We start from the raw sequence: 15,551 nt of genomic DNA, 5'->3' as shown, positions 1-15,551 counted from the left end.
ACAATCTCAATTATATGGTGAAAACCTGACGAGAGGAAAACCCCAACTGCCACTTATCTTTCAACTTGCCATTATATTTCATTTGAGTCAGCATAATATTTATTTCAAAATAGTACTTTTATTATATAAAAATGTAAAAATCCAGCAAAACCAGAAATACGGATATATTTTTCCTGGGCTTTCACATTTGTTGATTTTTATTCGCAACACAATTCGCAATACAATTTACAACCTCATCCCATTTCCAGTCTGATTATACAAGTGCTAAGTGTCAGAAAGTTCTGGAATAAATACACCAAAGAAGGAAAACAAAGCCAAGCTGTGAGACTAAGTTGCATGCAGCAGGTCCTATGAGGGCAGGAGAAGTGTTTGAGAAATAGAGTAAGATAATGGAACTGTGAGGAGTAGGCTGACGCCATCAGTCGTCTTTGTCTTTGGCCCCGTGTTTGAGGATGCGGGTGAACTCAATGTAATTGAAATTGCCCTTTTTGTCAATGGGGGCTTCTCGGTATAGCTCATCCACTTCCTCATCTGTGAAGCGGTCGCCCATGGTTGTCAGCAGCTCCCGCAGGTAATCCTCCTGGATGGTGCCTGTATGGCAAAGAAAGAAGGGAGTCGTGACTTCCTCATGGCATCTCAATGGCTCACTTCTAAATCCAGCCCATCTTATAAAATCTGTCAGAATATGCATCAACTACATGAAAACAAATTAGCAAGCTAGAGCCACTATATGTGTAACTTTGTCACTGCATTCCAATTGCTTTGGGAATTCTTTATTAAGTCAGTTAAGAGGATTTGCTTACACAATTAGGCATGTGTTTTCTAGAAGTTCAAATCCAAATCTGCTCTTTCAAAGATAAAAAGTCAAATAAAAAGCTGGTGGCTCACGTGAGTAATCCTAGCTACTCGGGAGTGGTCGAGTACTAGCTTTGAACTGAAGAGCTCAGGGACAGTACCCAGGCCCAGAGTTCAAGTCCCATGACCAAACAAAACAAAAGAAGTCAAACAAAAATAGAATGGTGGCTGGTCAGAACAAAAGGCAGCACTTGCAAAAGGTAGGAAGAAGCAGAACCAAGGAAATGTGTGCGAAAGGCTGAGCATAGGGTAATGATAAAAAAAGGAAAAACAGGTTGTAAGAAAAAAAGTAAGGGGAAGAAGAAGCAGAGAATAGCTAGGCTTCACACATTTAAACTTCCCCAGAGGTGCACTAAAATGAAGACAAGAACAACAACATAAAAAACTCTAAGGTGAAGGACCTAGACTTTCAATGTTCCTGCTAATTAATTATACATGAGAGACTGCATGTCTTTTAGGAGCAGTTCTCCTTGTCTAAGAAAGACCACTGAAAGTCCATAATTCCCCTTTTGTTTTTCAGGAAGCTCAAAGTCAAAATCCAAAGCAAATAATAGTAGAAACTGTAGCTTTATGATGTAAACATGCTATCCTGCCTTTTCTGAGTATACTGCCTTCTTGGTTACAAATTATAGTTTATGTTTATTCTTTTAAATACATTTTTTTTTTTTTTTTTTTTTGCCAGTTCTGGGCTTGAGCTCAGGGCCTGAGCACTGTCCTTGGACTTTCTCAAGGCTAGAGCTCTACCACTTGAGCCTCAGCACCACTTCCGGCTTTTTTCTATGTATGTGGTACCAAGGAATCGAACCCGGGTCTTCATGCATGCTAGGCAAGCACTTTAACCACTAGGCCAAACTCCCGGTCCCTTTTAAATACATTTTTATTTCACCAATTCAGTTTATTTTCTAAAGGAGGCTGGGCCTAAGGCATAATATTTACCTGTTGCTTCCTCGTCAAAGCAAGCGAAAGCATTTCTGATGACATCTTCAGGGTCTGTGCCGTTTAACTTCTCACCAAACATGGTGAGGAACATGGTGAAGTTGATGGGGCCTGGAGCCTCATTCATCATGGCGTCCAGGTACTCATCAGTTGGGTTCTTCCCTGGAACAATTCACATTTTTACTTTTAAAGACATGGAACTCATTTCAATAAGGAATTATTGTGTTATGTTACCAGATAGTCTTCAAGGTCATAAGAGTTGGGCCACCAGTAGTCAGTCCTATACTCCTAGCTCGGGTGGGGGGGAGGCCGAGATGGGGAAGTCTATGGTTTGAGGCCAACCTGATGAATGTTTGTGAGATTTCCTTCTCAAACCTCATCTGAAACATGACAGTGCACACCTGTGATCCCGGGCTACACAGGAGACTGAGATTGGGTGGACTGTGGTGCCAGTTCAGACTGGGCAGACAGCATGGTCTATAAAACTCCATCTCCACAAAAGGGAAGCTAGACATGATGGCACACACTTGTTGATCTCAGTAATGACAGGGAACCTCAAAGCAGGTGGATTGCAATTTCTGAGAAAGTAAAACTAAAAAATAACCAGTGAGCTGGGGATGGTGAGTCAAGCCAGTAATCAAAGCTACTCAGGAAGCTGAGATGTGAGGATCTAGTAAGAAAGCATCTGTGCTTATCTCCAACTACTTAAAAAAAAAAAGTCAGTGGTAGAGTACCAGCCGAGATAGAGAGAGAGAGAGAGAGAGAGAGAGAGGGAGGGAGGGAGGGAGGGAGGGAGGGAGGGAGGGAACGCACGCACAAGGCAAGGATAGTCCAAGCCTAGAATTCATAGCTCAGAGCAGGCAAGAAAACCTGCCCCCAGCAACCACAGTAGAAACAGGTCAATGTGTAGCTCAGCAAGCAGTATCACACCAGCCTACTAATCGTAAAGCTCCAAGTTGAAACGCCTAGTAATGGGGGAAAAGGTTGAAAGGAGCCTTTTAAAGAGCTTTCATTAAGAATATTTTAAGGTAAGTCAGTGCTAAGAGCACTTGCTTGACATACAGAAGGCCTTGGTTCTATGCTCAGTACCACCAAGAAAACAACAAAAACCATCATTACAAAAATAAATTCTGGTAACTAATATACAGCCAGAATCAAGCACACGCACACACACACACACAAAACTCTGGATCAATTTTTTTCTTCACTATTTTCTTCACTGAAAATCAAAGAAACACTAGGAAACAGCACATTATTATGTTGTGACTGTTGATTACCACAATGATTTAAAAAGTAGTCATACTTCTAATTGTGATACAGCTGCTCCTGAGTTGGCATACTTTAAAACTTTAATTTAGGGGCTGGGAGTTTGGCCTAGTGGTAGAGTGCTTGCCTAGCATGCACAAAGACCCAGGTTCCATTATTCAGTACCACATACATAGGAAAAGCCGGAAGTGGTGCTGTGGCTCAAGTGGTAGAGCTCTAGCCCTGAGAAAGCCCAAGGACAGTGCTGAGGCCCTGAGTTCAAGCCCCAGGAAAGGCAAAAACAAAACAAAACCCCCCCCCCAACCTTTTATTTAAAAATTGGCCATTTAAATAAGAACCACTAGGTTGGTTTGGGATTGATAGCTTTATTTAATAACATTAAAAAATACCATTAGTTTGTTGTACAGGTGCAGTGTTTACACATTTGCACACTGCAGTCCTGACTTAGTTTGGGTTCCAACAGAGAACACAGTACAACAGTGGGAGAAATCTGGAATAGCCAGTCAAGGTGAGTTTCTGGAGGGTCCTAGGATATGGGAAAGCAGCACTGAACTCAGATCTGGAAGATTTGGCCTGAATCCTAGCTCTTAAAACAAGCATTGAGGTTATGATCCACTTGTGATCTAACTTATGACCAGGACTATTCAGTAATTATGTAGACCTCTCTTTCCCCAGTTCCTAACCCTTTGTTTTAACCTAAAGCCTTTTCTTGACAACCTGTCTTCAACCTTTATTAGCTGTAGAATGTTACTACTTATAGTTGTTATTTGAACTTCTGATATTTTGCCCAACAGTCCTGAAGTATTTAGCTAACAAGAACTTGAGGCAACCTAGCCACAGTACCTTACCGCTCCCTATTCCTGAAGGCTACCTTTCATGTTTATATCAGTCCCGAAGCCTTCAGAGACAAGGAAAGTAGTATATGTAATTAACATTTTACAAAATGATTCATAAAGACATGAATTATTTTAGGGAAAGAACATATAAAATATGTAAAAGTCTACCTAGAGAGGCGAGCATATCGTGCAAATCTTCCTTGTCAATGAAACCATCTCGGTTCTGGTCAATCATGTTGAAGGCTTCTTTGAATTCCTGGATCTGGGACTGGTCAAACATAGCAAACACATTGGATGTCGCGCGCTGAGGACGCTTCTTAGTAGTCTTGGTCTTTGCCTTTTTGCTCGACATTGTGACTGTTTAATTCTAGAGTTAAAAAGACCATAAAACAAAATAAATGCATAAGACATAAAGCAAAAAGAGAACACACATACCTCAAGTATTTGAACATAGAGCGATTACATCAGACAGAAATAAGTACATATCTAAACTTTATTATCAAAAGAGTGACAAGAGGCTAAGAAAAAGAACTCAAAAATAGAATAAAACTGGCACTGTGGAACATGCCTATAATCCCAGCACTTGGGAATCTGAGGAAGCAAGATTATAAATAAGTATAGGGTCAACCTGAACTAGTTTTGACAAATGAAAGGGCAGTGGAGAGGTACCACTCATATATATTAAAGAATTCAAAACAGCCCCAATTTGAACAGAGCCCTCAAAAGAAGTACAAATGGCTAACAGATACAGAAAATGTTCAAAATTCTTAGTCATAAAGGAAATGCAAATCAAAAGAACACTAAAAGCCTGGCACTGGTGGTTCACACTATCCATTCAGGAACCTGAGATAATCTCAGCTTGAAGGTAGCTCAGGCAGAAAAATCGCTGAAGCTCTATCTCCAAAGCATCAAACAAAAAGCAGGTTGTGGAGAGCAGTCAACCAGGCAAACTGAGTAAACAAGAAGCCCTGAGTTCAAACCCAAGTACAGCACAAAAACAAACTACAACACTGAGATTTCATCTCATCACAATTAGAATTCATTGAAGGAAATATGAAGAAATCATAAAGAAAATAAACAACAAATATGGACAAGGACTGGGGATGTGAGGTAAGGAAAGAAAATGCTTACACCCTACATACTGTTGGAAATGTAAGTTAGTCCAGCCACTTTGGAAATCAGCATGGAGCTTCCTCAAAAAATTAAAAAATGGGGCTGGGAGCATAGTCCAGTGGTAGAGTGCTCGCCTCCATGCACAAAGCCCTGGGTTCGATTCCTTGGTACCACATACATAGAAAAAGCTGGGAGTGGTGATGTGGCTCAAGTGGCAGAGCTCTAGCCTTGAGCAAAAAGTGTCCAAGGACAGTGCTCAGGCATTGAGTTCAAGTCCCAGGACTAGGGTAAAAAAAAAGAAAAAAAACCAAAAATGGACCATGTGATCTTAATTTACTACTTTGGAGTATGTATCCAAAGAAATGGAAATAAATGTACAAGAAAGATCCATGTTTATAGAAACACTATTAATAATAACCAAGAGGGAATCTAGTTTAGATGCTCAATAGTGAATCAATGGAGAAAGAAAATGTGGTATACATACCCAATGGTGTATTATTCAGTTACAAGGAAGAAAATTATATGGTTTGCAAGAAAATGGACAGAACTGAAGAGGAAAGCTGAGTTCAGAAAGGCAAATAGTTTTCACTCACATATAAATTTAGATTTAAAAAATATAATACATGATTGTAGAAGAGGGTCTATTTGAGAGGGACCAGCAGAAGGGGAGGAAGGTGATAGGCTGAATATTATATAACATTTTATATACACAAATAATCTGTAGTACATAAATGAAAATAGCATAATGAAACCCACAGAGGAGGGTGGAGGAGGATAGAAAGGGGGAACAGTAGGCTGGGTGAGTTTGATCAAGAACACTGTGTATGTTATAAATATTACCATGAAAATCCTTTGTATGATTAATTTGTGTGAATGCAAAAATAAAAAATAAGATTGCTTAAAGAGAGTACTGGCCTTTGTATGACTAATTTATGCTAATAAAATGATAATATAAAAACTAAGATTGCTTAAAGAGAGCATTGGCCTTTGCCACTGGCTTGTGGGAAGTCACCTCTAGGCTCATGCAGTGGCTTGCCTGAATATCTGCAGTCTTGTGTCGAACCAAATAGCCAAATGATGAGCTACAGTGGGAGATTAACACCACTGGTGGCATCAGCTTGACCTGTAGAGAAGCTGAAGGCTGAGGCCAGCCACATAGGCAGTTGGCTGTATCTATTATGATGGAGCCCCAATAAAAGTCTGCACTGGCAACCTTCTGCATATTGTCACCCCTTGTTGGTGGGAAGAGCTAACACTGTCCATGACTTCATTGGGGATGGTTCTCTGGTCTCTTCAGGTCCCCTGATAATAATAGCCAATGTCAGCAGCTGAGCATAGGGATTTTGGAGATGAGTCTTTAGATCTTTTTCACTTTCTTCTTTGCTTCACTACTTCAATCTTTTAAGGTACACTTAGTGCAGGGGTGTAAAATGGTTTTCCTGGCACATGATTGGCTTTGTGTGTAGTTCTGAAGTATATAGGCCTTCTAAGAATCTTTCAACAGGGGCCTGGAGTTTGGTCTAGTGGTAGAGTGCTTGCCTAGCATGCACAAAGACCCGGGTTTGATTTCTTGGTATCACATACACAGAGAAAGCTGGAAGTGGTGCTGTGGCTCAAGTGGTAGAGCACTCTCTTGAGAAATTCCAAGGACAGTGCATAGGCCCTGAGTTCAAGCCCCAGGACTGGCCAAAAAAACCCACAAAGAGTAGCTCTTTTTCTCCATTTTGAGGTTCATTTCTTGACTCTCACTGCCCACTCACTACAACCTGGCATTTTCTTATCCACAATTGCTTTCAAACCACCAAATCCAATCTGAGCCTTCTTAAATCTAATGTCTACTATGTTTGATAATATTTTATCCCTCTTTCCTTCTAGACTCAGCAATTCTTGGCCTGGTAATACTAGAAGGCACTATAGGAAGAAAGAGGACAAGGGGCCCAATCTTGAAAGTCATAAACTGTAATAACAAAGGTGACTCTGAAGCAATGAGAAGACTGGTTTATGTAAAATGCTGTATTCTTTTACTTGGCCTCAGTTCTCCAGTTTCTGTGTCTGGTCTTCCTCTATTTTTTTGCTTAAGAATTAAATCTATGCTCACTCACTTGTGTATCGTGTTCTGGCAGGACATGCACATGGCTTAAGTTCTTTTCAGTATTTGCTTGATGCCTTTCTCATCAACTTTCACTGTCTTGGCAACACCTAAATCTCCCAAGTCTGTACCTTGAGACATGAATTCAAATATCCAACTGCAGTTGGAAAGGCAGACCCTCCAAAACCAACACATAGAATGTTGAATAATCTCCTCCTTTCTGGAATGTTTTCAGCTTTCTGCTTTCTCAACCTAGTCTCAACATCACCTGTACCCTCACTCAGGTAGGCCAAGGAGTCATCCTCCACAAACCCTCCCCCAACAAATCCACTTCTGCTTCTTAAACAGTTCTCATATTTCACCTTTCTTATTTCTCTATCACTATCCTAACCCAATCCAAATAATTTCTTTCTTTCTTTCTTTTTTTTGCCAGTCCTGGGCTTGAGCTCAGGGCCTGAGCACTGTCCTTGGACTTTCTCAAAGCTAGAGCTCTACCACTTGAGCCTCAGCACCATTTCTGGCTTTTTTCTATGCATGTGGTACCGAGGAATCGAACCCAGGTTTTCGTGCATGCTAGGCAAGCACTACCACTAGACCAAACTCCCGGCCCCCCAAATAATTTCTTGTATACATTTTTTTCTTTTTTGTATCTTGGGGATTAAGACAAGTTCTAACTTTAAAACCTAGACTGGCTTCAAACTCACAATCCTTCTTCCACTTCAGTGCTAGAACTGCCACATAGAGCTCTTGTGCAGACTTCTTTCTTCCCTTTTTGCTTCCACTTCAATCTTGCCTTCTCATTCCCCCTAAACTCATGACCATATTTAGAGTTCTAAAACACGAATATGGCCTCAACCTCTTTTGCCTCTCTCCCTTCTAAAGGATAAGGAAGAAGTTCTAAAGAATGGCATGTGGGTAATACTTTACCTACTCTAGCATGGCCTTTGCAGCTTTCACTCCGGACTTTCACTGTTTGGTACTTCTCTTTGAGCCACATCAAACTACTACTACGTCCCCAGGCACCAGGTAATTTCTTACCTCATACATTTGGTTCTTGCTAATTTTCCAGCTTGAAATGCCCTTGTACACTTTTTCACCTTGCAAGCAAAGAGAGAACTAAATGACTATATACTCTTATAGCTATTAGCATTTACTTGGTGACTCATGTGCCAAGCACATATGCATTAAATTAAACATGCCCGCTTCACAAAGGAGAAACTGAAGATCAAGGGTACTAAGTACCTTTCCCAAAGTCATTTAGTGATAGAGCTAGTCTCCAAACCCCATTTCTATAGATTATTTCTAACTACATACTTTCTACTTCGTAACAGATTGTTCTAGCTTTATAGCACAAAATTTATGTTTTTCAAAGCTATCAATATAATCTGAACATCTACTCTCATCTACATTCAAACTGACATTTAAGTAAGTTCAAACTATACTGAATAAACTAGTGTGTACAACAGGACTGCACAGTAAGTTACTAAAGTTCTTTCTCCTCTGTAGTACTGGGGATTGAACCCAGGGATTTGTGCATGCTAGGCAAGTGCTCTACCACTGGTGTACATCCCTGGCTCTGGTAATATTTTCCATCAGTCTTAATTTTACTTTGAAACCTTTACCTAGGATTGACAAATCATTAATGTTTATAAGTATTTTTTTTTAAATCCCAACCTTACCCTTAAACTAGTTAAAGATGAAAATATCCACATATAACATAGCATATCGAATACTAAATTACCTGTAATAGCAATAAAAACACCTTTTACTTTCTCTTCAAAATGTTTTATTTCTATACATTTGTAACACAAAAAGAACAAAAGACCCATGGAAGTTACTTCAAGGTTGAAGATATAGGAACACTGATATTATAAATGGTGTACATGGACATCTTGATCATTAATAAGCAGAAATTGTCTGTGAACCTCATCTAGTTTTTCAGGTTTTCTCAAAAGCTTGGGGAAAATGCTCCTGCAGTACAGTCTCAGCTGCCTGTGCCTCCTCTTTCAAAATTAGTTTGAAGTCTTAAGTCAGCAAGCTGTCACCATATAGCAAATAAGTATGGTTCTTCCAGCACTTAGTGCATACTAGAACCATCTCAGAAGTTAAAAAGAAAAAAAAAAGAAAAGAAAGAAAGCCTGGGTTTTAGTCAAGCATAACTTCAGCTTCAGTTAGGCTAAAGTTTGAAAAGTGGACCACAGGAACTTTGAAATACACCATATACAGGACATCAGTGACTCACGTAAACTTAGATACTCAGCAGGCTGAGATCAAGGTTGGAAGCCAGCCGAGGCAGGAAAGTCTATGAGATTCTTATCTCCAATTAACAGCAAAATGTCCTAAGCAGAGCTTTGACTCAAGTGGTAGAGTACCAGCCATGACTGAAAAAAGCTCAGGGACAGCATCCAGACCTAGAGTTCAAGTTATACCTGTATAACATTTAAAAAAAAATGCCTAGGCCCTGAGTTCAAATTCTACTACAAGCACAAAAAGATTAAATGCACAAGTATAATGCACAGTGAGGGATGAAAACCACTTAAGACTATATTAGCTGTTCATGCTTCAAGGTCCCCTTGCTTTTTAGTTTGCCATGGATTAGTGGATATGGCTTGAGTCAAGGGTTCTAATTCAGGTTCTGTCAATTCAACTGTGTAACTTTTGGTCATTTTAGCTAGCCCAGCCTCATTTTTCTTATTCACATAAGAAAGTTAGACAAGCCATAAACTGGCAAGTATCAAACTACATGCAGTCTGTAGGGAGGTAGGGAGGTTCATTTTGTCTTCTAAGGAATGACTTTTAAAATGATTCTCTAAAAAAAACCTGAACTAGTTTGCCAACATATAAAAACGGGACATTTTTCTATAAGAAACTAAAATTCAGACATTGTGAACAACTGCATGATACAGTATCCCATGACAAGTATTCCCAAATTTCTACAATGATGACTCATTCAATGAGTCCCCCCACCCCACTACATCTCCTTGTTCTGTTTGGTATAAAATAATACAACTTGCCTGGCCCAAGAGAAAGGAGCTGGTTGTTCCTTTGGCAGAGGTGATAGGCTGTCTCCAGCCCTCAACAATTCTCATGCCCTTTTGCAGTCCCTTAATAGTAAAATGGGTGAGCCTATGTACCCAATAGGACACTAAAATGAAAGGGTATGACTTTGTCACAATACACATTGCAGTTGTCTTGCTTTTTCTTGGATATCTCAATATACGGGAGCTACCCCACCTCAGGAGGATACTCAGCTGGACAGAGAGGGCCATGTGGCAGGGAACTGAGGCCTCCTGTCAACTGCCAGCACCCACTGGCCAGCCATCCTACAGTAAGTACATCCTACTTCTTCCGGCCATGGCTGCCCCAGCTGACACATAGACTACAACTTACTGAAAGATCCTGTGCCAGAACCACCTACCTAAGCTGCTCAGAATTTTCCTGGCCCTCAAAAACTGTATGTTACTTTTTTAGATGCTAAGTTTAGAAGCAATTTTCTCTGTATCAAGAGAAAACTAGCAACTCATTCTTTCCTTGACCTCTTTAATGTTAAAATAGAACAATGCTTTTACTTCAGAATTAAAGCCACAGAATGTTAGAAAGTTCAAAGGGACCAGTCAAGTCTGTATTGGATAGTGAATTTTTAAATTTCTGGATAGAAAATCTAACCCATTTGCAATTAATTTCTACCTAAATTTGATAGGTTCCTGTTTGTTTTCATTTTGAACAGGGTCTCATTTTATAGCTCAGGCTGGTCTCAATCTCCATCCTCCTGTTTCAGCCTCTCAGCTTTCCAATTACAGGCATATAGTGACATACTGCAGGTTCTTTGTATTTCCTGATTGAAGCCTCCAGAGTTCTGTCCTTGAATGTTTCTTAGTGGATGAAAATTGGTTGCATAAAAGTATCACCCAAAAACTGAGGTAATTAAGGAGGTGAAAAAAGTAGAGTCAGTTTTGAACAGAAAAAAGAGTGGTAAAGAAGTCATGTTTTTGCCCAGCTATAGTTGAGATACCCAGAAGACAGGATGCTTAGGGGTCTTGTTAAACAAGGCTAATTTATATTAGCAGAGACCCATAAAGTGTGGCACTTAGGGAGTGAAGAGTTCTCAACACACACAAAAAAAGCACAGAGTAGTTCTTGGGCTAATCCCTAGATTTTTGTGTTTTTTTTGTTTCTTTTAAATCCAATATAATCTTCCCCAGAGTCTATTAGAACATTAAGAAATTTCTCATAAATTCCCATGGTCATTATTATAGTCGAGATCATTTCTTCTAAGTATGTGAACTAAATGACAGGATACAAGAATAACAATCTGAAAAGAGCAATCCTAAGAGAATATATATATAATCAATTAAATATACTTCACAAAATTAACTTTACATACATGACAACTAATTGTTTTTGTGTTTTTACATTTAAGCGAAACAAAGAAGTCAGTTCCATTAATTATTTTATTGTGCTGCTACAACTCAGGACCTAACCTTTTCTACTCAAAGTTGGTACTCTACTACTGAGAAACACCTCTACTTCTAGCTTCTTGCTGGTTAACTGGGGTCTCAGATTTGTCTGCTGAGGTTGGCTTTGAGCCCCAAATCTCAGCTTCCTGAGTAGCCAGAATTATAGGTGTGAACCACTCATGCCTGTCAGTTATAGTAATTATTTTTTCTATTAAGTATTCAACTCTCTCTTTTTTTTTGATGGTACTGAAGACCAATTCAAAAGACACCCTCATCTCTTCAATCATTTCTTACTGCTAAGTAGTATATTGTCATACAACTTTCAAATGCATTTTTCTGCCTTTTACCTTTACACGTAGGACTGAAGGTCTAGTGGAGCTCCTTGTTCATGGCAGATATTTAGTAAATACTACCTATTTAAGGATATACATACATATATGCATTACAAGTTAAGTCCTGGACCTGAATTCCAAGGCAAGGCTTTTCTCTTTGGTTTTCCAGTAGGCCAGAAAACTCCATTTTTCTCCTTCTCAAGAGATCCTTAACAACTTCACAGATATCCCTTGTTCCATACCTTAAAGCAACATGACTAACACCAGGCAATAATTAAGTATGGAAGGTATGGCAGCACTAGTGAAGCATTTCTAAGCAATATATGGTCTAATATATGTTTAATATTCTAAGCAATATATAGTCTATTCAATTCTTACAACAATATAGATACTTATTCTCTCCATTTTTTTTTTTTTTTTTTGGCCAGTCCTGGGGCTTGAACTCAGGGCCTGAGAACTGTCCTTGGGCTTTCTCAAGACTACAGCTCTATCACTTGGGCCACAGCACCACTTCTGGCTTTTCTATGTATGTGGTATTGAGGAATCGAACCCCGGTCTTGGTGCATACTAGGCAAGCACTCTATCACTGGGCCAAACTCCCAGCTCCTCTCTCCATTTCTCAGTAGAAGAAATTAGGGTAAGAATAAACAACACACCACTTAGCTAGAAAATGGTATTGCTTATAGCTAGGCTCTCAGGAAGTAAGCTGCAGAGCCCATATAACTATTCATTCTTTTCAAGTTCCCTTATCTGATTATGGGAGGTTCCACCAAAAGAATGTATAATTTCATTATACACTCCTATAATTTATTAAGAAGGAAATTAACCCCCAGGAAAGAAGACAGGAGTTGACACCACACCCACAATATGCTCAGAGGAACTTCCCTACAGTTTGCTCAGAGGAGCTTCGTCCTAGGATAAAAGGTCAAACTGTCTGCTTTACAGGTCCATTCACTTGCCCTAAAAATCCTTTCTCTAAGTGTCAATATTCCTATAACTCCCCTCTCCTCCATGAAAAGGGCATATAAGCTTCTAGACTCTGGGTTGTCGAGCACTCACCTTCCTGCTCTTTATTAATCTTGCATGCCTTTTCTGTTAGTCTACTACCAGTTTATATCAGCAGACTCATCAAACATTTGGGAATTATAAAAATCTCCTTCAAAAATGTTGGCAAACAGGGTATAGTGAATCTCATTCCTAGATATCTGGTGTCCCTCCATATTAAGAGAACAGAGAAACCAAGGGCTCTAAATCCTTGCTATTCCTACCCTTGGCGACCCTCACCAGGGCACTGATGTCCTGCAACTGAAAATTTACAGTTCATCTTGTACAAACTCATGTGTCATTAAAGTATAAATATTGAGTCAGCCACCCTAGATGTTGCTCACTTTTCAGAGCGGAACAAAACAAAAGGCTGTGTAATCAGTTATGATGTCTAGGAGGCTCCCCGGAGACTAAGAGAATTACTGATACCATACGAATTGTTCAAGTGACTGGGCAAATTACATCACCTGAGTATCAACTTCAACTGTAAATGAGTGGGTTCCAGGAGATAATCTGTAAGGCTATCCTGAATTCTAAAATGTCATCCTTCTCTTACCAAAGGGCCATTCCAAAGCTACCTGGAACAAAAGCTGCCACATGAGTTCCCCTAAATACCACTTTCTTCAGATTACTCCTTTATTGAAGAAACCAGATAAGTACCCTTAAGTCTATTACATCACTTGGAATTTCTTGTCAGGCTTCTAAGACATCCCTAGGAAGACCACACTTTTCTAATATGTTATTTTCTTTTGGTGCAGAGACTATCCCAGGGCCTTGTATACAAAGTGTTCTGCCCTAAATACCTACCCATATTTCCAATTACTGCTCATTATTGTATTTGTGCTCCATTCAGGCGGGTCTCCCCACTGTTTCCTTTTCACGGGATTCAATCCCCACCTTTGGAACTTCTACCCTGGTTAATGGTTCTCGAAGATCCAGCCAGAAACAGAAAGCACTCCCTCCCAAGGCTGAATCCAAGGACTTCTACGAGGTCACCAAGAAGTCTTTCAGATCTGTCTTTTTTTTTTTTTTTTTTCCCACTCAATCAACGTGCGTGAACTAAATCTTTGCAGGTCGCAGGCTACAGTTATGGAAATTACTCTTCTTAGTTTATGAGCACTAAGCAGGCACTAGGAACCGGTTCTCCAACAGTTTCCTCAGACACTTCACCTTAGACAAGGTCCACGCACCAGTGGGCCCCCGTACCCCGCAGAGCATCGAGCACAGTGCGGGACACGGAGCAGTGGCTGCACACCAACACGCGCGGCCGACCTTAACCCACCACTTGGGCCCACCGGGGCGGAGGACCCTAGAGGCCGGGGTCGGGGAAAGGCCCGGTGCCAGGTGTGTGAAGTCATCCAGGTGACGCCCCTCGCGCGGCGGGGGACATCGCCACCTCTCCGGCGCCCACCCCGTCGACGGTGAGGCTGAGGCCAGGGCCTTCTCGCCACCGGCCCTCCCTCCTCCTCCTCCCCTCCTGCGGCACCGCTCAGCCCACCCACGCGTCCCGGGGGAGTCAGGGCGCGGGAGCGCGGCGCGAGGGGTCGGATGTGGCCCCGGCGGTCCCGCGCGCCACTCACCCGGGGTCAGATAGCAGATTCCGGGCAGCTCCGCGCGACTGGATCGGTGTCGGCGACCAACGCAGGGATGGGGCCGGAGGGCGGCGCACCGGTACTTCCGGCCTCGGGAGGCGCACCGGAAGTCGCGCCGGAAGCCGGGTCCAACCCGGAAGGGGGGGTGCGGTTTTGCCCAGGCTAAGATATTTGGACGTCGGTCGAGGAGCCGGGCTACCCAGGCCCGACCCTCGCATCCTGCGTTAGGATCATGTTTTCCTTCTAAGTCGCCGCCCCGGTTGCAACAGCACTGGTTTCCTCCCCCGAGGGCTGCGGCCAACCCAGGCCTGCCCGCTCCCCACCTCCCCGCGGCCCTTCCGCATTCCTGGGCCCGGGGCGGGGCGGGGCGGGGCCGGGCCCCTCGGGGACACCGCCCTCGACGCTGACCCGGGTGGGCCCCGATTTGCTAGGTGTTTGGAGTCCTCTGGCGTCAGTCGCGGCCCACCGGGAGTTGCCAGGTTTGGCAAATAAAAGTAGCCTAGTTAAATCTGAATTTCAGGTAAAGCTTTCTTTTTAGAGACGGTGGGCATGGGCAGGCCAAGGGCGGGGCCAGCTCTAGAAACCCTTTCCCTTCTTACAGCTGCACCTTTTCTGCCATAAAATTATAAGGTTTACGGGGCTATGTTACTCTGGCCATGGCCTATGATTGTTTCCCTTTTCAACCACTAGACAGTTTCACTAAAACCATTTGCTTAAAAAAAATTATCAAAGTAATAAAGCACACATACAACGCTCTTGGCCAAAACCTGAAAAGCACACAGGAACATTCACGTTTTGTTTTAGGTAACATTCCTGGCTATACTCTTCTATACAGTTTCCCTCACCTTGGGATAATCTAGATGATTAGCACTATTTCTAAATAATGGAGGACAATCAACCTAATGGACAATTATTATTGCCTATTAATGTGCTAAATGCTGAGGAGATAACTGACATTGTTTTCACTGTTCATATTCTAAATATTTTCGATCAGAAATTCCTAAAAGGTAGGAGCTGAATGTTCCCCATTG

General features: G+C 41.6%; 1 protein-coding gene across 1 annotated transcript; it reads right to left on the bottom strand.

Annotated features, from left to right (window-relative positions):
• Window positions 1–216: 216 nt before the first annotated feature.
• Window positions 217–14,791, bottom strand: LOC150049888 (myosin regulatory light polypeptide 9-like). The gene is made up of 4 exons (XM_090353392.1): window positions 14,509–14,791; window positions 4,062–4,260; window positions 1,792–1,953; window positions 217–591 (listed from the first exon to the last, which is right to left on the bottom strand). The coding sequence occupies exons 2-4, from the start codon at window positions 4,243–4,245 to the stop codon at window positions 419–421; spliced, it is 519 nt and encodes a 172-aa protein (XP_090209518.1). The 5' UTR covers window positions 4,246–4,260; window positions 14,509–14,791; the 3' UTR covers window positions 217–418.
• Window positions 14,792–15,551: the final 760 nt, after the last annotated feature.

This window comes from Megascapheus bottae, chromosome 19, assembly GCF_031878675.1.
Source record: "Megascapheus bottae isolate mThoBot1 chromosome 19, mThoBot2.hap1, whole genome shotgun sequence".
NCBI classification, from domain to species: Eukaryota; Metazoa; Chordata; class Mammalia; order Rodentia; family Geomyidae; genus Megascapheus; species Megascapheus bottae.
The sequence above is the reverse complement of the archived record's forward strand: the minus strand, read 5'-3'. Positions and strand labels throughout refer to the sequence as shown.